This window comes from Aquarana catesbeiana, linkage group LG11, assembly GCF_042186555.1.
Source record: "Aquarana catesbeiana isolate 2022-GZ linkage group LG11, ASM4218655v1, whole genome shotgun sequence".
Lineage (NCBI taxonomy): Eukaryota > Metazoa > Chordata > Amphibia > Anura > Ranidae > Aquarana > Aquarana catesbeiana.
In genome coordinates, this window is record NC_133334.1 from 19,435,398 (window position 1) to 19,458,824 (window position 23,427).

Here is a 23,427-nt window from a genome sequence, read left to right on the forward strand (position 1 = left end):
TGGTTTAGCAGGAAACAAGGCGTATCGGAGAAAAATATACAGCCATATGTCATTTACATGATAGGGCAAGAGTGAGCTTACTTAGAAATAGCAATGTGCAAAGTGGAATGATTTGGGCAAGCCAATAAGCCATGATAACTCGATGTACCTGCGCCACACCTTGTTGTGACGCAGGTACATCGACGATATAATAATATTTTGGACAGCCATCCCTGAGCTCCTTCTAACATTCATTGAAGAACTAAATTGCAATAACCATAATCTATCTTTCACACTAAATTGGCATGTTTGCTGACACTCTCCCCTTTTTTAGATTTAATTATACACAAGAATGCAGAAGGAGAAATAACCACCAATCTCCACCGCAGCGGGCTTTTCCCTGTTGCATTTTCGAAGTGCCCACCCCTCTCATTTAATACAATCCATCCCCAAGGGGTGATACCTGCGAGCAAAACGTAATTGCAGCAGTAAAGAGGATTTCCAACTACAAGCCTCTCAGCTACGTGAACGATTTTTAGATCGTGGCTATAGTAAAAAGCCTCTCAAAAGAGCCTTCAAAAATGCAAGGGATAACCCCCGCGACTTGCTACTGTTTCAGGGAGAAACGCCGGCATCCTCTGACTCACAAAATCTATGACCCATTGCAAAATAAAACAATCAGCATTGAGCATTAAAACACAGTCTTAGGGCTCCCTGGCCAATCAGGTCTCAGGACACACTTCCTATACACCCAGGAAGAGAATCAATGGCCCGGCTCTTCTTTACCTCTGACTCCAAAGGTAATGCCCTGATCACACCGCTGTCCTGTCCGTCTTCTGCGGATGGGGGGTCGATTGCCGCACTCCCATACATTTCCACTGGGTGCCGGGGGGGTTTCGATTGCTGCATTCATGTCCATTCTGTCAGGGCTCAGCCCTTCCTTCTCTGAGCTGGCCGCTCAGCTGTTGGCTAATTGCCAGCTCCTATCTCTCCACAGTTACTCGGCTGTTGATGATATCCTGCTCGTCAGTCCTGCCTAATTAAGCCGTCCAGTCCAGAGGTTCTCTGCCTTCGCCTTGGTCAACATCACAGAAACGATCTCCTGATCTCCTGCAATCCTGTTCAAGACTTGCTTTGCTGACATTACTTCTGGCTCCAGATCCTGCTTGCTGTTCCACTACATTGATCCCTGACTTCTGGCTTGACTGACTATCCGTTGCAGTTCCTGAACTCTGGCTACGTTTTGACTATATTTGTTCTTTTTACTTTTATTATTAAACAAGTGTGATTTAACTGTACTTCTGTCTCGGCCTGATTTCATGGTTTCTGACACATCCCCGGCAGGGGTAAGGGGCGCTTTGGTGTTCATTTGCCGCTCCCCCCCCCCACAATATATTAAGCACCAGCCGCCACTGGACAACATTGTGACTTGCATATACCCCACCCACTTCCAGGTGCTATCGCCTTGAGATAATCAATGTTATTCACGTTATCTGACTATGGTCATAATGTTATGTTATTTAAATAAAATGTATTATAATATAATATAAATATTATACTACACATTTTTGGCTGCACAGACCCTTTTAAATGTGAATGGCCTATACAGTACATGGCTAAAACACACATTTTTTTGTGACCGAAGCTGTAATTTTCCAGGCTCTTCTCTGCTAACAACCAGCTTTCAAATACAAATGCTTGCAAATGTCACCAAAAGTCATTTCTCTCCCCCCCCCCCCGTAGCCTCGCTGCATTGTATGCTATCAACAGAAAGCGCACCGAGACCGTCAATGACCATTCTCTCTGTGTCCTTTATAGAAGGATTGGAAGCCGTAGCAGCCAGGAGTCAATAAGCTTTATTCCAGAAAACTGAATTTCCCAAGGCTGTAATTATTAGAAATACCTTCATGCCGCACCGGGAAAAGCAAGGGCTGTATTAACTTACTATGCACACAAATGACAGCAATTTCCAGCAGCCCTGGTACAATGGATGACACAATGTCCTCCACAATAGACAAAATATTTCAATGTTACCATTACAGATACAGAGTGGAAGATTGAAGCGCCACGCTTTGATGTTCAAGTCCATTTTTATTCCAAAGACAAGTTGTTCATAAGCAGAAACATGTTTCAGGGGAGTTTTAATCCTCCCCCTTCATCAGGGCTTGGAGAGGCCATGTATGGAGGCTTACAAGATGTTTTAATGGTGAGTGAGTTTGCACAGCACCCGTCCCACTTATATGAACCAGCTGCTGATGGAGGCTATATAAATTTATTATTGTTCAATACATCGGGGGGGGGGTTATTACAACTGGAACAGACAGAACCTGGACCACCTATGCTTGGCAACCAATCAGCTTCTATGGACAGCTTGTTCAAGCTGAGCTTTAAAAAGAAAAATAGAAGCTGATTGGTTGCCATGCACAGCTCCGGACTCTGGCTGCATCAGTTTTGATAAATTCCCCCCAATTGTTTCTTTTTTTTTCTTCAAGCCCTGACAAAGGGGATGAACAGCCCTGAAACCTGTTGGCTTTTGTAATGAATTTGTCTTTGTGGAGATGAAGACATTGTCAAAAACATGGGAACAGTGTGTTTGCCAGGGGGGAAGGAGGTAGTGGGGGGTCTCTTCTGTCAAGGCACCCTGCCCATGCCGAGGACATGTGACCTGGTATGGTTTGGGAAAGAGAGGAGGTTCTACATCCCCCTCCCCCTTTCCTGGTCTGCTAGGCTACATGCTCAGATAAGGGTATGGTTTGGATTTTGGAGGGAGTCTTCATACTTGTTTTTTTTTAGGGTTTTTCCTTGAGGCCTGGTGTGGGGTCCTATTGGATATTCTTGCTAGACCTTCATTCAAGATAAAGACCTGGTATGTATTTGAAAAGGGAATCCCGTGACACTCTTTTTTTTATTTTTTGCACTGGGGGTTCCCCTCAGTGGTGGCTGGTGTTTTTTTTAGGGGGGGGGAACAACCACCCCCTAGTTGGTCGGTCGGCGGCACCCCCTACCCCAGCACTTACCCTATCCATTGCAGGTGGGCGGGCTCCTATAGGCAGCGAGCAGCGGCCGGGTTGCGGGCTCCTATGGGTGGGTTGCGGGCTCCTATGGGCTGTGGTTTGTGGGCTCCTATGGGTGGTGGATTGCTGGCTTCTATGGGTGGCGGACAGCGGCTCCTGTGTCCTTTCTGCAGCATGACAGCTTCCGCCGTGCGGCTCCTCCCACCTTGTCCTTTCAGCCAATCGGGTGACCGGTGTCAAAACCCGCTTCCTAATTGGCCAGGATATTGATTCGCTGTTGTAACACACCTGGGTGGGCTCCGAGCGCACTCTCTGCGACCTGAGCCCACCCTATATTGAAGCCTACTAGAAACTTTGGCTCTAATTGGTGCTTCCAAAAAACAGCCCCTCCGCGTTGGAATGCATGCGCCAGTATCCTAAAACTGGCCAGACGCATGGATAGGGGAGGTGTTGATGGAAAGGCGGAGAGGGGGGGTGCAGTGCCTGTGCGCCCTTAATGGACGGGCCGCCCCTGGTCCCCCTATAACAGTGATGACAAACCTTGGCATCCCAGATGTTTTGGAACTACATTTCCCATGATGCTCATGCACTAGTTGAGCAACATGGGAAATGTAGTTCCAAAACATCTTGGGGGTGTCAAGGTTCGCCATCACTGCACTATAACATCTAAAGCGGACTTCTAGGATAAGAGTCTTGTTTAGATGAAGTGAATCTCTGGCCACTTGACCAAATGTGCCCATGGCCACTGGCCAGTTATGACCATATTTGGTCAGTTATGTCAGGTAGCATCCCAAACCCTGGCGGCCACCAGCTCCCTAACAACCCACCTGAGCGGGAAGCTGTCACATTTGGCAGCGGTAGTAATACTGCTGCTAAGTGTAGCACCTCCTGCTACAGCAGAAATTTGGCGGATGGGCAGACACCCCATTTAGTTTGGCTGTTCCCTGAATACTGAACATGCAAAATTTGACCTCTGGTTTGATCTCAGGTTCTTGGTTGAAGTTCATATAACATATATATTCACAGTTCCTGAGTCTTTAACCCACTCTCTTAAGTACCATTAGGAATATTGACCATGTCAAAAAAAAAAGAGCCCACCCATGAGCTATGGCGCGGTCTCACCTTGCATGTGCAGTTTCGGCAGTGGTCATCATCTACCCATGAGTCCTTGTCCCTGTAGATCATACCATGGACCTGGCAGGTCTTCTCACAGTGACAACTCTCCAACTGACTTAGCCGAGACTCTGCGTAATTTAACTGCAAAGGAAGACATGAACATGTAACCTATACAAAGAAATGGTGATCATTGCTGCATTAGGAAGATCCAATCACTAAAATCTCATATTCATTTTAACATTGTTAAAGTCTTTTCAAAAATTAATTTCATTATTTTTACATCTGCAGCCTTATTTATAAAAATCATGGTGGTTCTGCAAAGTCCTTGATGTCCTTGTTTAAGCACCTCCTGCTAACCACTTGACCTCCGAAAGATTCCCCCCCCTCGTGACCAGGACATTTTTTTTTGCGATATGGCACTGCGTTAAATAAACTGACAATTGTGCGATCGTGAAACAAAATAGTTGCAAAATTGTGCTTAGGCATTAAGATTTGTTTTACCCTTAGGCACAAAGGGGTTAATAAGTGATTCAACAGTACTGACTGGCATATTAAAGGCTTTGGATACCTTTTATATATCCTTTTCCATTTTTATAAAGTTTCATTACCTTGTTATGCAGGTCTTTTGATAGTTCTTTTCTGCTCTTCATGGCTTAACCTGCTCAGTACATCCACGTGAGAGCTAACAAACTCATTGGCTATTTATAGACAGACACTAATTGCAATTTTAAAAGCCACAGATGTGGGAAATGAACCTTTAATTGCCATTTTAACCTTTATGTGTCACCTTGTTTGTCTGTACCGAGGCCAGGTGATGGAATCATCAGGGCCATTTGGGTAATTTCTGTTATCATTAGTTTTGAAAAAGGAGACATGCAACTATGTGATAATAAATGGCTTCATATAATCACTATTCTTGAATAAAAGACAGTTTGTTTTTTTGGCATGATCGCTCATAATTTCGATACCAATGCCAAAATTTCACTATTTCTGCCAAACTTTTGAGCACAACTCCATCACTGTGCATAATAAAGGATGACTGCTCGCTGCTATCTACCGATATCAAATTATGAAACGCGTTGACAGGCAAGCACGGAGGAGTTCATGGACCTAATCGTTTGAGATCCGACGATCCGCGCATGCGCAGTGTTGACGTCACGCCAGCTGATTGAGAGATCAGAGCGACGCACATCTTATGATCAGATTCTGCCTCCACGCTTTGCAGATCGTCGCATAATGCCTCCGACGATCCGCACAATGCGCAGTGTTGACGTCACGCCTGCTGATCGGGAGAGATCAGCTGGAGTGACGTTGCGTACTGCACACGCGCGGATCATCGGAGGCGTTATACGTCGATCTGCAAAGCGCGGAGGCAGAATCTGATCATCAGATGTGCATCACTCTGATCTCCTGATCAGCTGTCAACACTGCGCGTGCGCAGATCGTCGGAGGCATTATCGGACGAGCTGCCCTATTCGACATATACAAGGATCGAATGCGTTTTGAAAAAAAATTCTATCAAAGGGAAACGGACTTTGTAGGCATGTCATGAGGCGGTAGTTTATGAAGGTATACATTTTATTACAGAAGGATTAAAATCACATGTAACAAACAACAACACTCTATAGCTTGAGAAGGTCAACAGATACCCAATAGAACAGACATGGAGGAATGGATCCTTGAATTGAGTATAGCAAAATCTGTAACAGATATAAAAAGAAATAATATATCTCAAATGATTAGGTCCACGAACACCTCCATGCTTGCTTGTCAACGCGTTTCGTAATTTGATAGCTTCCTCAGGACACACTGGGTAGGAGCTGATGGACCTTGCAACCAGATAGAGTGTCACATTACATAAAACAGACTAGGAATCAAGATGGATCCTTCCAAGTAGATTGACTTCTGGCTGTTGAGAGACGTTTGAGTTTCATATGTGACAACTGGATTTGAGAAGAGGGGAAGAAATCTCACCCCCGACACAGTCAAGGTCACTATTAGGGACGCAAGTCGGTCAAAGTATAGTGCTGAGGGAAAGGAAAGCCAAAGAGTCAGCCACTGGAATTCAAATGTCGATATCACAGTTAGTATAATCCACCCCTTCCACATGTACGTCAAACTAGGACCCCAATCCTTAGCAATGCGCATAAAGCCTTGTGTCAGTATACCAGGTATCCTTCAGTTTGGGGGCTTATTAATAGAGCGAAATCCAAACCCCTAAATATGGTAGGAGGCACCTCTTCTTACTTAGTATTAGTATTGATATTGCAGGCATCCCCGTCAGATCGCAGATGCACTATTCAACAGAACACCAGCTCTAAGTCTGTCAGTGACTGTAGCGCTGGTGGTTTCATCTGTTCCTGCAGCCAATCAGATTTGGGTATTATGATAGGTACATACAATAGGACAGCAGCATAGGTGTGCACACGGGGTGTGTCAGGTGTGCCTGGGCACACCCTAATCACCCTGTGTGGTGCAGATTACACCTGTTTAGACCCCTTATATTTCACCAAAGCCCCTAATGGGACTCCTAAAAAATGCAAAAAAAAAAAAATAATAATAAAAGACAGAATTGTAAAAATTTTTAAAAATTAAATAAAAACTACTGAAACTGTCCACTGTCCTACTGACACCAATCTCTGCTCTACTGACACCGTCCACTGCTCTACTGACACCGTCCACTGCTCTACTGACACCATCCACTGCCCTACTGACACCGTCCACTGCCCTACTGACACCGTCCACTGCTCTACTGACACCATCCACTGCCCTACTGCCACTAATCTCTGCCCTAATGACACCGTCCACTGCTCTACTGACACCGTCCACTGCTCTACTGACACCATCCACTGCTCTACTGACACCATCCACTGCCCTACTGACACCGTCCACTGCTCTACTGACACCATCCACTGCCCTACTGACACCCTCCACTGCCCTACTGACACCATCCACTCCTCTACTGACACCGTCCACTGCTCTACTGACACCATCCACTGCCCTACTGACACCATCCACTCCTCTACTGACACCGTCCACTGCTCTACTGACACCGTCCACTGCCCTACTGACACCGTCCACTGCTCTACTGACACCATCCACTGCCCTACTGCCACTAATCTTTGCCCTAATGACACCGTCCACTGCTCTACTGACACCGTCCACTGCTCTACTGACACCATCCACTGCTCTACTGACACCATCCACTGCCCTACTGACACCGTCCACTGCTCTACTGACACCATCCACTGCCCTACTGACACCCTCCACTGCCCTACTGACACCATCCACTCCTCTACTGACACCGTCCACTGCTCTACTGACACCATCCACTGCCCTACTGACACCATCCACTCCTCTACTGACACCGTCCACTGCTCTACTGACACCATCCACTGCCCTACTGACACCATCCACTCCTCTACTGACACCATCCACTGCCCTACTGACACCATCCACTCCTCTACTGACACCGTCCACTGCCCTACTGACACCATCCACTGCCCTACTGACACCATCCACTCCTCTACTGACACCATCCACTGCTCTACTGACACCGTCCACTGCTCTACTGACACCGTCCACTGCTCTACTGACACCGTCCACTGCCCTACTGACACCGTCCACTGCCCTACTGACACCGTCCACTGCCCTACTGACACCGTCCACTGCTCTACTGACACCGTCCACTGCTCTACTGACACCATCCACTGCCCTACTGACACCATCCACTGCCCTACTGACACCGTCCACTGCTCTACTGACACCGTCCACTGCTCTACTGACACCGTCCACTGCTCTACTGACACCATCCACTGCCCTACTGACACCATCCACTCCTCTACTGACACCGTCCACTGCTCTACTGACACCATCCACTGCTCTACTGACACCGTCCACTGCCCTACTGACACCATCCACTGCTCTACTGACACCGTCCACTGCCCTGCTGACACCGTCCTCTGCTCTACTGACACCATCCACTGCCCTACTGACACCATCCACTCCTCTACTGACACCATCCACTGCTCTACTGACACCGTCCACTGCTCTACTGACACCGTCCACTGCCCTACTGACACCGTCCACTGCTCTACTGACACCGTCCACTGCCCTACTGACACCATCCACTGCTTTACTGACACTGTCCACTGCCCTACTGACACCGTCCACTACTCTACTGACACCATCCACTGCTCTACTGACACCATCCACTGCTCTACTGACACCGTCCACTACTCTACTGACACCATCCACTGCTCTACTGACACCGTCCTCTGCTCTACTGACACCGTCCACTGCTCTACTGACACCGTCCACTGCCCTACTGACACCGTCCACTGCCCTACTGACACCGTCCACTGCTCTACTGACACCGTCCACTGCTCTACTGACACCGTCCACTGCTCTACTGACACCGTCCACTGCTTTACTGACACCGTCCACTGCTTTACTGACACCGTCCACTGCTCTACTGACACCATCCACTGCTTTACTGACACCGTCCACTGCTCTACTGACACCATCCACTGCTCTACTGACACCGTCCACTGCCCTACTGACACCATCCACTGCTTTACTGACACCGTCCACTGCTCTACTGACATCGTCCACTGCTCTACTGACACTGTCAGTATATATACACATGCATATAAGTTTCAGCTTTGGGGTGCCCATCCTAATGCAATAGGCTGCACACATCTATGTACAGCAGGGGGGGATTCGTCCAATCGCGCTGTTTTGCATGAACTGAAGAATCTGTAGGAATCTTCAGGATGGTGGATGGAAAGAAATCTCACAGCGTATGGCCAGCATTAGGCCGGGTTATCATGGTGTCAGTGTGCTTCCATGACATAACGCACCAAAGAACCTCCCAAACCTTTTCAAACGTGGAGCATTTGTTGTGCGACCGCACTTGAGGTGCCATTAATAATGAATGTTACGCATTTGCAGCGCTTTTGTTCCCCATTCCTGGGAGTTTCTGTTCACGTTACTGAAACGCAAAAGGTGTGAACACAGAGCCTTGGGGACGGAAGTAAAATGTAAAAAAAAGTAAAAAAAAAAAATGGATACATTTCTTTCCATCTGATTGTATCTTTGTTTGTTAAACAAAAAACAAACACAATACATTCCCTTCATCTCATATCATTGTAATGTATTTCCCCTCCCCCACCCCGGGCTGCGCTCATTCCTCTTCTGGATCAGTTATCAGCCACAGATCGATATCTGTACATGATCTGCCGCTGGAGCGCCGGGTTTCAGTCCACATTAAAATATGACCGCCAGACAGGCCTGGCGGGTTATCAAGAAATCTGGCTCTGCCGAGAGGTTTATCGCCGGCGCGACAAATGAACTTTCGCAGGTTACAATAGAAACATTTATATATATAATTGCAGCCAGCAACCTGCTATTGATAAATGATTAATCCGTCAATACCGCGCGGTGCACGAGGACAGCAGTGGAATTCGCCACTTCAAGGCGCGAGCGATTCAGGAGGAAGGGATGCCCGATCGATAGCGAGCAGAGGATGTTCATGACAATGGGACGCAATGAAGACACGTTCACCACTTCTGTTTGCAGGGAGATTTCATTTCTTATGTATGTATGTCCTTCTCCCTGTAAATTCTGCCAGTATATATATATACAGTATATACACTCACCGGCCACTTTATTAGGTACACCTTGCTAGTCCCGTGGTTGACCCCCTTTTACCTTCATTCTTGGTGGAATAGATACAACAAGGTGTTGGAAACGTTCCTCAGAGATTTTGCTCCATAGTGACATGATAACATCATGCAGTGGCTGCAGATTTGTCAGCTGCACATCCATGATGCCAATCTCTCGTTCCACCACATCCCAAAGGCTCTCTATTGTATGAGATGTGGTGAGTGTGGAGGACATTGGAGTACAGGGACCTCATTGTCCAGTGGTGAGATGATTGGAGCTTTGTGACATGGTGCATTATCCTGCTGGAAGGAGCCATCAGAAGATGGGGACACTGTAGTCATAAAGGGATGGACATGGTCAGCAACAATACTCAGGTAGGTCGTGGTGTATAAACCATGATCAATTGGTACTAAGGGGCCCAAAGTGTGCCAAGAAAATACCCCCCCCCCCCACCATTACACCCCCACCACCAGCCTGAACCGGTGATACAAGGCAGGATGGATCCATGCCACAAATTCTGACCCCACCATCTGAATGTCGCAGCTGAAATCCAGACTCATCAGACCAGGCAACGTTTTTCCAATATTCTATTGTCCAATTTTGGTGATCCTGTGCCCATTGTAGCCTCAGTTTCCTGTTCTTAGATGACAGGAGTGGCACCCGGTGTGGTCTTCTGCTGCTGTAGCCCATCTGCTTCAAGGTTGGATGTGTTGTGTGTTGAGAGATGATATTCTGCATACCTTGGATGTAACGAGCGGTTATTTGAGTTACTGTTCCCTTTCTATCATCTGGAACCAGTCTGCCCATTCTCCTCTGACACCAACAAGGTGTTTTCCTCCACACAACAACCGCTCACTGGACATTTTCTCTTTTTCCCACCATTCTCTGTAAACCCTGAGAGATGGTTGTGTGTGAAAATCCCAGGAATACTCAGACCAGCCCGTCTGCCACCAACAACCATGCCACGTTCACAGTCACTTAAATCCCCTTTCTTCCCCATTCTGATGCTCGGCTTGAACTTCAGCGAGTCGTCTTCACCACGTCTAGATACCTAAATGCATTGAGTTGCTGCCACATGATTGGCTGATCAGCAATTTGTGTTACCAAGCAATTGAACGGGTGTACCTAATAAAGTGGCCGGTGAGAGTATATATGTATATATATATATATATATATATATATATATATATATATATATATATATATTGGGTATGTGTATATGTGTGTATATATATATATATTTTTTTTTTTTTTTTGCTTTCATGGTATGAAATATATATAGTGTATGCTAGATATATTAATTATAATTATAAAAATCAAATACTATATATATATATATATATATATATATATATATATATATATATATATATATATATATATATATAGTATTTAAAAAATATATATTTTTATTTTATTTTTGTATAGTGGAATACAGAGGTTGGAGTTGATGGACTTCATTGCTTAACCAGAAAAAATAAATACTTAATTGGGGATTGTGTATGTCTCCTGCCTGGCTGTACCAGGTTGAAAATGCTTGTATATTACAGGACTATTTTATTATTATTATTATTATTATTTATTTACTTTCAACTGCGTATTTTGGTATTTACTCGGAGTTCCACTTTAAGTGACAGCTTTTACAGAAACAAATGACTCCCCAGATATGCTACAATGAGAAACCATCAAATATTTGTATGAAGAGTGCCAATGACCCGGAGCTATGGGAGGCCGGAGCGGTAACACGAGGAGACGTCTTAGCGAACCGTATTAGTGCCATTAAATATGGAAATATTGCTGAGATTGTTCTTCCTCACCACGATATTCCCCACCGAGACTTCTACAAAATGGATTTACTAGATGTAACCTGAGTGATACAAAGCCCGGATTATCTACGCCATCCCCTCCGTACTCCCTCCAGGAGGCATGACAGGTCGGCTCTAATTACATGCATTACGGAGCGGTATTAAATCATTGCACCACGCTGGGTCCGCCGCACAACTATGTATTTATAAGATCTGTCCTCCGAAATTTCACTTTCCATGTTCCAGCTTCTCAATCTCATTCACCAACGTGATATTCCACAGGGGACTGCGGCAACACGGGGGGAGCGAGACATCGTACAAAGTGGCTTAGCTCTGCAACTAAGCAACAACTCACACCAAAACGTACAGTGGCGGGACGGGAAACAGCAACATCCTGAAGAAGTTTATGGATATTCAGCAAATGTCAAATAATAAATTCAATAAAGGTTTGTCACTCTTTCAAAAACTATAAAAAAATAAATGTAAATGTCCAAATAAAAAGAAAACAGAAAATTCTGCTGTTCCATAAATATTATAATTATTTATTCCTAGGAGACCCTAACGGAGCAGAAGTGACGAAACGTGTCAGGAGGGGGGAGGACACGTCATCATGCCAGGAGAGTTTTGGGGCCTTGAGGCTGGATGACGGTTGTGAAATACACGCAAACTGAGTCGCTCGCTGAGACCCGATGGGGTGTATTTATAAAATGATTGCATAGGCATTTGTCCAGTTAAACTGCAAATGGGTGAAATAGGGCAACATTGAATGTTCTTCTATTTTCTTTGAAGGTTGAATGTTTATAATGTATACAAAAAAGAGAGTGGTTTGGGAAAATAGCACATTATGGCCACGAGGTGAAGCTGATAATCACAGGAAACAAATATCTATTTCCTATGATCCTCTGCTCCATCTAGTGACCATAATGTTATGATCTTCAGCTCCATCTAGTGGCCATAATGTCATGATCCTCAGCTCCATCTAGTGGCCATAATGTTCTGATCATCAGCTCCATCTAGTGGCCATAATGTTATGATCTTCAGCTCCATCTAGTGGCCATAATGTCATGATCCTCAGCTCCATTTAGTGGCCATAATGTCATGATCCTCAGCTCCAGCTAGTGGCCATAATGTTATGACCCTCAGCTCTATCTAGTGCCATTATTCTCAGATTCTTAGCTCCATCTAGTGGCCATTATGAGGTCTTTTCAAAAGCCACTTTTTTTATGAACAAACAGTCAATTTTGCCTCAATTGCACAGAACAAAAATACATAAATAAGTGGCTTTGGAAAACTGCGTGTTATGGCCACTGGATGGAGATGGTAATCACAGGAAGAAATACCTATTTCTCATGATTCTCAGCTCCATCTAGTTGGCAGAATGCTAGAATCCTCAGCTCCATCTAATAATAGATCATAATGCTATGGTCCTCAGCTCCATCTAGTGGCCATAATGTTATGATCCTCAGCTCTATCTAGTGGCCACGATTAGGTAATTTCCCTTGCCACTTTTTTATGAACATTCAACCTGTAGAGGAAACAGTCTGAGAACATTCAATTCTGCCTCATTTACTCAGAACAAAGATCCAAACACGAGTGGCATTGGGAAATAGCATGGTATGGCCAGCAGATGGAACTGATAATCACAGAAAAAAATACCTATTTCCTATGATTCCCAGCTCCATCAAGTGGCCATAATGTTATGAACCTCAACTCCATAGGTTATAATTCTATGATTCTCATCTCCATCTAGTGGCCATAAGGTTACGACACTCAACCCCATCTAGTGGCCATAATGTTATGATCCTTAGCTCCATCCAGCGGCCATAATTATATGGTCCTCAGCTCCATCTAGTGTCCATAATGTTATGACCCTCAACTCCATCTAGTGGCCATAATTCTGTGATCCTCAGCTCCATCTAGTGGCCATAATGTTATGACCCTCAACTCCATCTAGTGGCCATAATTCTATGATCCTCAGCTCCATCCAGTGGCCATAATTCTATGATCCTCAACTCCCATCTAGTGGCCATAATTCTATGATCCTCATCTCTATCTAGTAGCCATAATTAAGTATTTTCCTGAGCCACTCTATTTTTTATGAACAAATGACATTCATCCTGTAGGAAACAGTCTGAGAACATTCAGTTTTGCCCTATTTGCACAGAACAAAGATGCAAAAATGAGTGGCTTTCGAACATAGCACAGTATGGCCACTAGATGGGGGCTGGTCACAGAGGATAAACATTGATTTCCTTTATCCTTGGCTCCATTTAGTGGCAAAAATGTTATGATCTCCGGCAGCTATATCTAGTGGCCATATTACGATGATCCTCAGCTCCATCTAGTGGCCATAATTCTATGGTCCTCAGCTCCATCTAGTGGCCATAATTAGGTCTTTTCTGAACCACTCCACATACATTTTGTTATGAACAAATGACATTCAACCTGTAGAAGAAACAGTCTGAGATGATTCAATTTTGCCCTATTCGCACAGAACAAAGATACAAAAAAGAGTGGTTTGGGAAAATAGCATGTTATGGCCAGTAGATAGAGCTGGTGATCACACAAAATAAATATTTTTTTCCTTGATCTTTGGCTCCCTCTAGTGGCAAAAATGCTATGATTCCCAGCTCTAGTGGCCATAATGAGGACTTTTCGCAAACCACTCTATTTTTTTTAATGAACTAATGACATTCAACTTGTAGAGGAAACAGTCTGAAAACAATCAATTTTACCCCATTTGCACAGAACAAAGATACAAAAAAGAGTGGCTTGGGAAAATAGAGCATTATGGGCACTAGATCGAGCTGATGATTACAGAAAATAAAAACAAAATTTCCTTGATCTTTGGCTCCATCTAGTGGCAAAAATGTTATGATCCTCAATTCAATCTAATGACCATAATGCTACCATCATCAGCTCCATCTAGTGGCCACAATGCTATGATCCTCAGCTCCATCTAGTGGCCATAATATGGTGTTTTTCAAAACCATGAATGAATGACATTCGATCTGTAGAGGAAATAGCCTGAGAACATTAAATGTTGGCCTATTTGTACAGAACATACACTCATAGGCCAATTTATTAGGTACACCTGTTCAATTGTTAGGTAACACAAATTGCTAATTAGCCAATCACATGGCAGCAACTCAATGCATTTAGGTATCTAGACATGGTGAAGATGACCTGCTGAAGTTCAAACAGAGTATCAGAATGGGGAAGAAAGCGGATTTAAGTGACTTTGAACGTGGCATGGTTGTTGGTGGCAGACGGGCCGGTCTGAGTATTTCTGGGATTTATACACACAACCATCTCTCGGGTTTACAGAGAATAGTGGGAAAAAGAGAAAATATCCAGTGAGCAGCAGTTGTAGAAGAAAACTGCCTTGTTGATGTCAGAGGTCAGAGGAGAATTGGCAGACTGGTTCCAGATGATAGAAAGGCAACAGTACCTCAAATAACCACTCGTTACACCCAAGGTATGCAGAATATCATCTCTGAAAGCACAACACATCGAACCTTGAAGCAGATGAGCTACAGCAGCAGAAGACCACACCTATCCACTCCACTCCTATCAGCTAAGAAGAGGAAACTGAGGCTACAATTGGCACAGGATCACCAAAATTGGACAATAGAAGATTGGAAAAACGTTGCCTGGTCTGATGAGTCTGGATTTCAGCTGCGACATTCAGATGGTCGGGTCAGAATTTGGGGCATGGATCCATCCTGCCTTGTATCACCGGTTCAGGCTGGTGGTGGGGGTGTAATGGTGGGGGGGGGGGATATTTTCTTGGCACACTTTGGGCCCCTTAGTACCAACTGAGCATTGTTTATACACCACGACCTACCTGAGTATTGTTGGTGACCATGTCCATCCCTTTATGACTACAGTGTCCCCATCTTCTGATGGCTCCTTCCAGCAGGATAATACACCATGTCACAAAGCTCCAATCATCTCACCACTGGACAATGAGGTCCCTGTACTCCAATGGCCTCCACACTCACCACATCTCATCCAATAGAGAACCTTTGGGATGTGGTGGAACGTAAGATTGGCATCATGGATGGGCAGCCGACAAATCTGCAGCAACTGTGTGATGTTATCATGTCACTATGGAGCAAAATCTCTGAGGAACGTTTCCAACACCTTGTTGTGTCTATGCCACCAAGAATGAAGGCAAAAGGGGGTCCAACCCGCTACTAGCAAGGTGGACCTAATACAGTGGCCGGTGAGTGTATATAGCAGTTTCATGGAATAAACAGTTATTAATTTTTTTCATAAATACACCCCTATATGTTCATGTTGCTTATAATGCATAAAAAGCACTGAAGATGAGTTTATTGTGTCATGAGGCGGATTCTCTCTCACTTAAAGTGAACCTTTCAGTTACTAATACTTTAAATTATGAGCGGAGCTTCAAGGCAGACCCTTAGCTGTCATTGTCCCAGAAGGCTTCTCAAATTGAATCCTACAGTATCTCCCAAAAGTAAGTACACCTCTCACATTTTTGTAGATATTTTCTTCTATCTTTTCATGTGACAACACTGAAGAAATGACACTTTGCTACAATGTAAAGTAGTGAGTGTACAGCTTGTATAACAGTGTAAATTTGCTGCCCCCTCAAAATAACTCAACACACAGCCATTAATGTCTAAACCGCTGGCAACAAAAGTGAGTACACCCCTAAGTGAAAATGTCCAAATTGGGCCCAATTAGCCACTTTCCCTCCCCGGTGTCATGTGACTCATTAGTGTTACAAGGTCTCAGGTGTGAATGGGGAGCGGGTGTGTTAAATTTGGTATTATTGCTCTCACTCTCTCATACTGGTCACTGGAAGTTCAACATGGCACCTCATGGTAAAGAACTCTCTAAATGATCTGAAAAAAAAGAATTCTTGCTCTACATAAAGATGGCCATAGGAAATGTAGATGGACTACATTTCCTATGATGCTCAACTACTCTGCAGAGTGCATGAGCATCATGGGAAATGTAGTTCCAAAACATCTGGGATGCCAAGGTTCACCATCACTGACCTAGGCTATAAGAAGATTGCCAAGACCCTGAAACTGAGCTGCAGCATGGTGGCCAAGACCATACAGCGGACAGGTTCCACTCAGAACAGGCCTCGCCATGGTCCAACAAAGAAGTTGAGTGCACGTGTGAGATACTGTAAATGTATCATTTCAGTCTGCACAAGTACATTCTTGTTCTGTCAATTGAAATTTCAGCAAAAGTATCATTTTTTTTCACCAAAACAAGCCACCCTTGACTTCCAATTCAGTGACTTTGCCTAGATCGAGGTGATGTCACACCTAACACACCTCCTGACCTAGGGTGACAACACTGATCCTCCACAGATACAGTAAGGTGAGTGTTGTCACCTTAGGACAGGAAGTGTGTTACCAGCAATATCACAAGTTAAAATTATGGCAAAATTAAAAAAACAAAAACAAAAGAAAACACACTTTAAGTTGAGATGACATCTCCATAAATCTCTTTGCATTTTCTCCCAGATTTTTTTTTTGTTGGAGGACACTTTTCCGAAAAGAGCTTTTCAGACAAAAACTTTTCATCAGAAACCTGTCAGCGTTTCCCCTCGAATTTATCGAGCCCCCCGCTCTTCCGCACATATCCCTCCACTGATGCAAATCATTAAAGACTTACTTTAGCTGTGAGTTTTGCCAGCAACTCCTGAAGATCCATAATCCCCTGGACGAGGCTGAGGAAGTCGCTGCAGGTCGGGCAGGCTCGATAAGAGAAGACAAAAAGGAAAGAACGTAAGAACCGGGCGGAACGGCCAATCATCTCGCAGCGTGGATATTAGGGGAATAAACATTGTAATCATACAATCCATAACAATACAGAATTGGCTCCATTTGTAGAAATTCATTATAGGCTGAACATAAACAAACACTTCCAACAGCCAATCAACAGCCTGCTTGGGACTACAGAAGATACATTGTAATACCGCCTGCAGATGTTTCCACCACTTCATAATCATTTTCACAGCACTTCAACTGCTAAATATCCATAAATTAAGCGCTCTTAACCTCAAAACGAAGGTGTCTTATTTACAATATTGCATATAAAGCGCTCAGTGTAAATCGGTTTCTGAAATTAAACTAAACAGGATTCAAAAAGCTTATGTAAGTATATATAAAATGTAGCAAGTTAGAGAAAAGCAAACAACATAGAAAGCTGCCATTGATGTCTTGTTCTTAAAGGTGCAAGTTCTAAGGTTCGAAAGGGATTTCCTATACTATTCAATGTCTTTTAAAATGTAATTAATTGATGTTTTAATTTCATTTATTTTAAGTGCCATTACCCTGAAAATGAAGGCGTGTTACTTACATATTGCAGTGCCTACAATAAATAAGACATGAAAAAAAAAATTGTTCAGTGTAAATCTGCTTGAGAACTGATTATAAGAATATTATTATCTGTTTCTGAAATTAAACTAAACAGGATTCAAAAAGCTTATGAAAGTATATATAAAATGTAGCAAGTTAGAGAAAACAGCATAGAAAGCTGCCATTGGTGTCTTGTTCTTAAAGATGCAAGTTCTAAGGTTCGAAAGGGATTTCCTGTACTATTCCGTTTTTTTGTTTGTTTTTTTTATTTAACCCTTTCATGACTAAGCCTATTTTTGAAATTTGGTGTTTACAAGTTAAAATCCGTATTTTTTGCTGGAAAATTATGTAGAGCCCCCAAACATTATATATGACGTGCGACTTCCGTATGCGTTTTCTTTGCTGCGCGAGCTCGTGGGGACGGGGGCGCTTTAAAAAAAAATTTTTCTTATTTATTTTTATATTTGTAAATTGTGTTTTTAAAAAAAAAATTTGATCACTTTTATTGCTGTCACAAGGAATGTAAACATCCCTTGTGACAGTAATAGGTGGTGACAGGTACTCTTTATGGAAGGATCGGGAGTCTAAAAGACTCCCGGTTCCTCCTTTGCACTTCAAAGTATTCAGCTCGCCGAAAACGGCGATTCTGAATACAGTGTATTTTTTTAAAACCGGCGCCGTTGGCAGCCAAGTAAATGGGAAGTGACGTCATGACGTCGCTTCCGTGTTTAGGATTAGGAGGCTGGAATGAAGCTGCTCACGGCTTCATTCCAGTCTGTCCCCAGCCACCAGAGGCGGCCAATTGGTCATCGGGCCCGGTAAGAGCGGCGGGAAGCGGCGGGGGGGGCGTCCCTTCCCGCCTCTCCGGTATAACAGCCGAGCGGCTTTTAGCAGCATCGGTTATTATAACTGGATAGCCGATCACCGGCTCTAAAAAAGAGTACAGGGATAATGCCTGCAGCTGCGGGCATCATCACGGTATAACCCCGGAAAGAGGAGTACGCACATCTGCATACGCTCGGCGGGAAGGGGTTTTAATATATTGATGCTCTAATTTAATTTATTTGAAGTGCTATTAACCTGAAAATGAAGGTGTGTTACTTACATATTGCAGTGCCTACAATAAATAATACATGAAAAAAAAAATACCTGTTCATTGTAAATCTGACTATAGCAATATTATTATACAAAAAGTGTAAGTACGTTTGTATAAAATGTGTAAAATTGTTTTGTTTTTGTTTTTTGTTCTTAAAGGTACAAGGGCTCATAATTATTTTCCTATACTATACTATCCAGTTTTTAAAAAAATGTAATGTCATTTTAATAATTTAATTTTAAGTGCTATTACAATATTGCATATATAGTGAGGGGAAAAAAGTATTTGATCCCCTGCTGATTTTGTACCTTTGCCCCACTGACAAAGAAATGATCAGTCTATAATTTTAATGCTCGGTTTATTTTAACAGTGAGAGACCGAATAACAGTGAAAATATCCAGAAAACACATTTCAAAAAAATGATACATTGATATGCATTTGAATGAGTGAAATAAGTATTTAATCCCCTGTCAATCAAGATTCCTGGCTCCCATGTGTCTTCTATACAGGTAACAAGCTGAGATTAGGAGCACTCTAGACCTACACAAGGCTGGAATGGGCTACAAGACCATCACCAATCAGTTTGGTGAGAAGGTGACAACAGTTGGTTGGGATTTATTCACAAATGGAAGAAACACAAAATAACGGTCTATCTCCCTCAGTCTGGGGCTCCATACAAGATCTCACCTCGTGGAGTTTCAGTGATCATGAGAACGATGAGGAATCAACCCAGAACTACACGGGAGACTCTTGTTAATGATCTCAAGGCAGCTGGGACCATAGTCACCAAGAAAACAATTGGTAACACACTACATCGTGAAGGACTGAAATCCTGCAACACCCACAAGGTCCCCCCTCTTCAGGAAATCACATGTACAGGCCCGTCTGAAGTTTGCTAATGAACATCTGAATGATTCAGAGGAGAACTGGGGGAAAGTGTTGTGGTCAGATGAGACCAAAATAGAGTTCTTTGGCATCAACTCAACTCGCCGTGTTTGGAGGAGGAGGAATGCTGCCTATGACTCCAAGAACACCATCCCCTCCAGCAAACATGGAGGTGGAAACATTATACTTTGAGGGTGTTTTTCTGCTAAGGGGACAAGACAACTTCACCGCATCAAAGGGACAATGGACGGGGCCATGTACTGTTAAATCTTGGGCGAGAACCTCCTTCCCTCAGCCAGGGCATTGAAAATGGGTCGTGGATGGGTAATTCCAACATGACGATGACCCAAAACACAAGGCCAAGGCAACAAAGGAGTAGATCAAGAAGAAGCACATTAAGATCCTGGAGTGGCCTAGCCAGTCTCCAGACCTCAATCCCATAGAAAATATGTGGAGGGAGCTGAAGGTTGGAGTTACCAAACGTCGGCCTGGAAACCTTAATGACTTGGAGAGGATCTGCAAAGAGGACAAAATCCCTCCTGAGATGTGTGCAAACCTGGAGACCAACTACAATAAAACGTCTGACCTCTGTGATTGCCAACAAGGGTTTTGCCAAGAGGTACTAAGTCATGTTTTGTGAAGGGATCAAATACCTATTACACTCGTTAAAACAGCCAACTTATAACTTTTTTGAAATGCGTTATTCTGGATATTTTTGTTGTTATTCGGTCTCTCACTGTTAAAATAAACCGACCATTACAATTGTAGACTGATCGTTTCTTTGTCAGTGGGCAAATGTTCAAAATCAGCAGGGGATCAAATACTTTTTTCTCCTCACACAATACTATTCATTTTTTTTTTAATTGAAGCTGTTATAGCTGCAAAGGGTGGGTCAACTCAATACTGAACCCTACAGACTAAGACTGGGATGCCATTAAAGTTCATGTGCGTGTAAAGGCAGGCGTCACAATACTTTTGACAATATAGGGTATATAAAATTGTAGCTAGTTAGAGGAAAGCAAACAACATAAAAAACTGCCATTGTTCACTTGTTCTTAAAGGTGCAAGTACCAGGGCTCTATGTCATATGCTATTCAGTTTTTATTTATTTATTTTAATTTTATTTGTTTTTGTTTTGTTTTTTTGTTTTTTGCATGGTGCATGTCCAATAATGTCTTGTTATGGTTTCATTGCATTGGAAGTACCAAAGGAGGGGATTTACTAAAACTGATGTACACAGAATCGGGTGCAGCTGTGCATATCAACCACTCAGCTTTTAACTTCAGTGTGTTTAATTAAAGTGATACTAAAATCTTGGGTTTTTTTTCTTTAAAAATAACAAACATGTTATACTTACATGTTATCCTCCTCTTCTCAGGTCCTTCTTCGGCTCTCCTGGCCCCTCCCTCCTGTCGAGTGCCCCCACAGCAAGCAGCTTGCTATGGGGGCACCCGAGCCGCAGCTCTGTGTATCCATTCAGACACGGAGCTGTAGTTTGACCCCACCCTCTCTCTCTCCTGATTGGCTAACTGGTTTTGATTAACAGCAGCAGGAGTAAATGGCGCCGCTGCTGTGTCTCAGCCAATCAGGAGAGAGAGTCCCGGACAGCCAAGGCAAGCAATCTTTGGCTATCTGTTTTAGCATGCGCAAACTACCAAAAGACATATTCAAGAACTGCTGGGACTCATTCATACAATGAGACGAAGGAAAACTTCAACAAGCCCAATGGTTCTGATAGGGCGGCAAGCGTACAGCAAAGTTCCCTATGAGTGGGTACCAGAAGGTAACAGAAAGCATCAAAATAAAAAAAGGAGCATCAACCAAAATAATGAAACAGTCCAGGCTGCTTTTAATCATTCTCAATATCATCACATAAAACGGGCAACATGTTTCAGGAGCCCCCCCTCCCCTTCATCAGGGCTACAATATAAATATAAAAAGTTAGGAAGCTTGTATCTATATATTCCAACATATGACTATAAAATTAACTATTATTAGTTATGCACAACTTAAAAAATGTTTAAATAAAAAATAGATTAAAAAAATACTAAAAATACACCTAAATAGAGGTCATACCATGCGAAAACCATAATAGAATGAAATTATCACAATATACGAATATAAAACCAATTATCATTAGATCTGCATAACTGTAAAAACTAATTTTGTTTCTGATTCAAAATATGTTTATTTAACTTAAAAAAATCCTACTAAAAAGAAAAGTTTATATATATATATATTTATATATATATATATAAACTTTTCTTTTTAGTAGGATTTTTTTAAGTTAAATAAACATATTTTGAAGTGATGCAGAAATATATATATATATATATATATATATATATATATATATATATATATATATATATAGGCATACATTTTATTATTCTTTTATGAGATATATTTTTTTATTTAAATCGAAATATTCTGAATCAGAAACCAAATCATTTTTTAAAGTTTTGTGCATCTAATAATTGATTTTATATTCATATACAGTATTGTGATAATTTGATTAGAATATGTATTTTTGCATGATTTTTTTATATACTGCATATAGGTATACTTTTATTATTATTATTCTATTATTCTCTAGAGTAGATATTATCTATTATCTATATATTTGAATTAAATTTAAATAAAAATATTCAGAATCTGAAACCAAATCAAATTTTATGCACATCCAATAATAATATATATATATATTAAAAGAAAAGTTTATTTTTATATATATATATATATATATATATATATATATATATATATATATATATATAAATAAACTTTTCTTTTAATATATATATGTTATTATTGGATGTGCATAAAATTTGATTTGGTTTCGGATTCTGAATATTTTTATTTAAATTTAATTCAAATATATAGATAATAGATAATATCTATTCTAGAGAATAATAGAATAATAATAATAAAAGTATACCTATATGCAGTATATAAAAAAATCATGCAAAAATACATATTCTAATCAAATTATCACAATACTGTATATGAATATAAAATCAATTATTAGATGTGCAAAACTTTAAAAAATGATTTCGTTTCTGATTCAGAATATTTTGATTTAAATAAAAAAATATATCTCATAAAAGAATAATAAAATGTATGCCTATATATATATATATATATATATATATATATTTCTTTATTTATATTATTGGATGTGCATAAAATTTGATTTGGTTTCGGATTCTGAATATTTTTATTTAAATTTAATTCAAATATATAGATAATAGATAATATCTATTCTAGAGAATGTATGCCTATATATATATATATATATATATATATATATATATATATATATATATATATATATATATATCTCTCTCTCTCTCTCTCTCTATATATATATATATATATATATATATATATATATAGATATCCCTCTCTCTATATATATATATACAATCCTGACAAAAAAATATTAGAATTAAATTATCACAAACTATTGTGACAAAATATCACATAGTAACCTATTTAAAAAGGTAAAAATAAAT

General features: G+C 41.9%; 1 protein-coding gene across 2 annotated transcripts in view; it reads right to left on the reverse strand.

Annotated features, from left to right (window-relative positions):
* Nucleotides 1–23,427, reverse strand: part of NELL1 (neural EGFL like 1) — a 1,046,888-nt gene that overhangs the window by 668,394 nt on the left and 355,067 nt on the right. For both annotated transcript variants that reach the window (XM_073604029.1, XM_073604030.1), the window contains exons 7-8: nt 17,246–17,328; nt 4,116–4,250 (exon numbers count right to left, since the gene is read on the reverse strand). In XM_073604029.1, the coding sequence (XP_073460130.1) occupies nt 4,116–4,250; nt 17,246–17,328 (218 nt within the window). The remainder of the gene's footprint in view (nt 1–4,115; nt 4,251–17,245; nt 17,329–23,427) is intronic.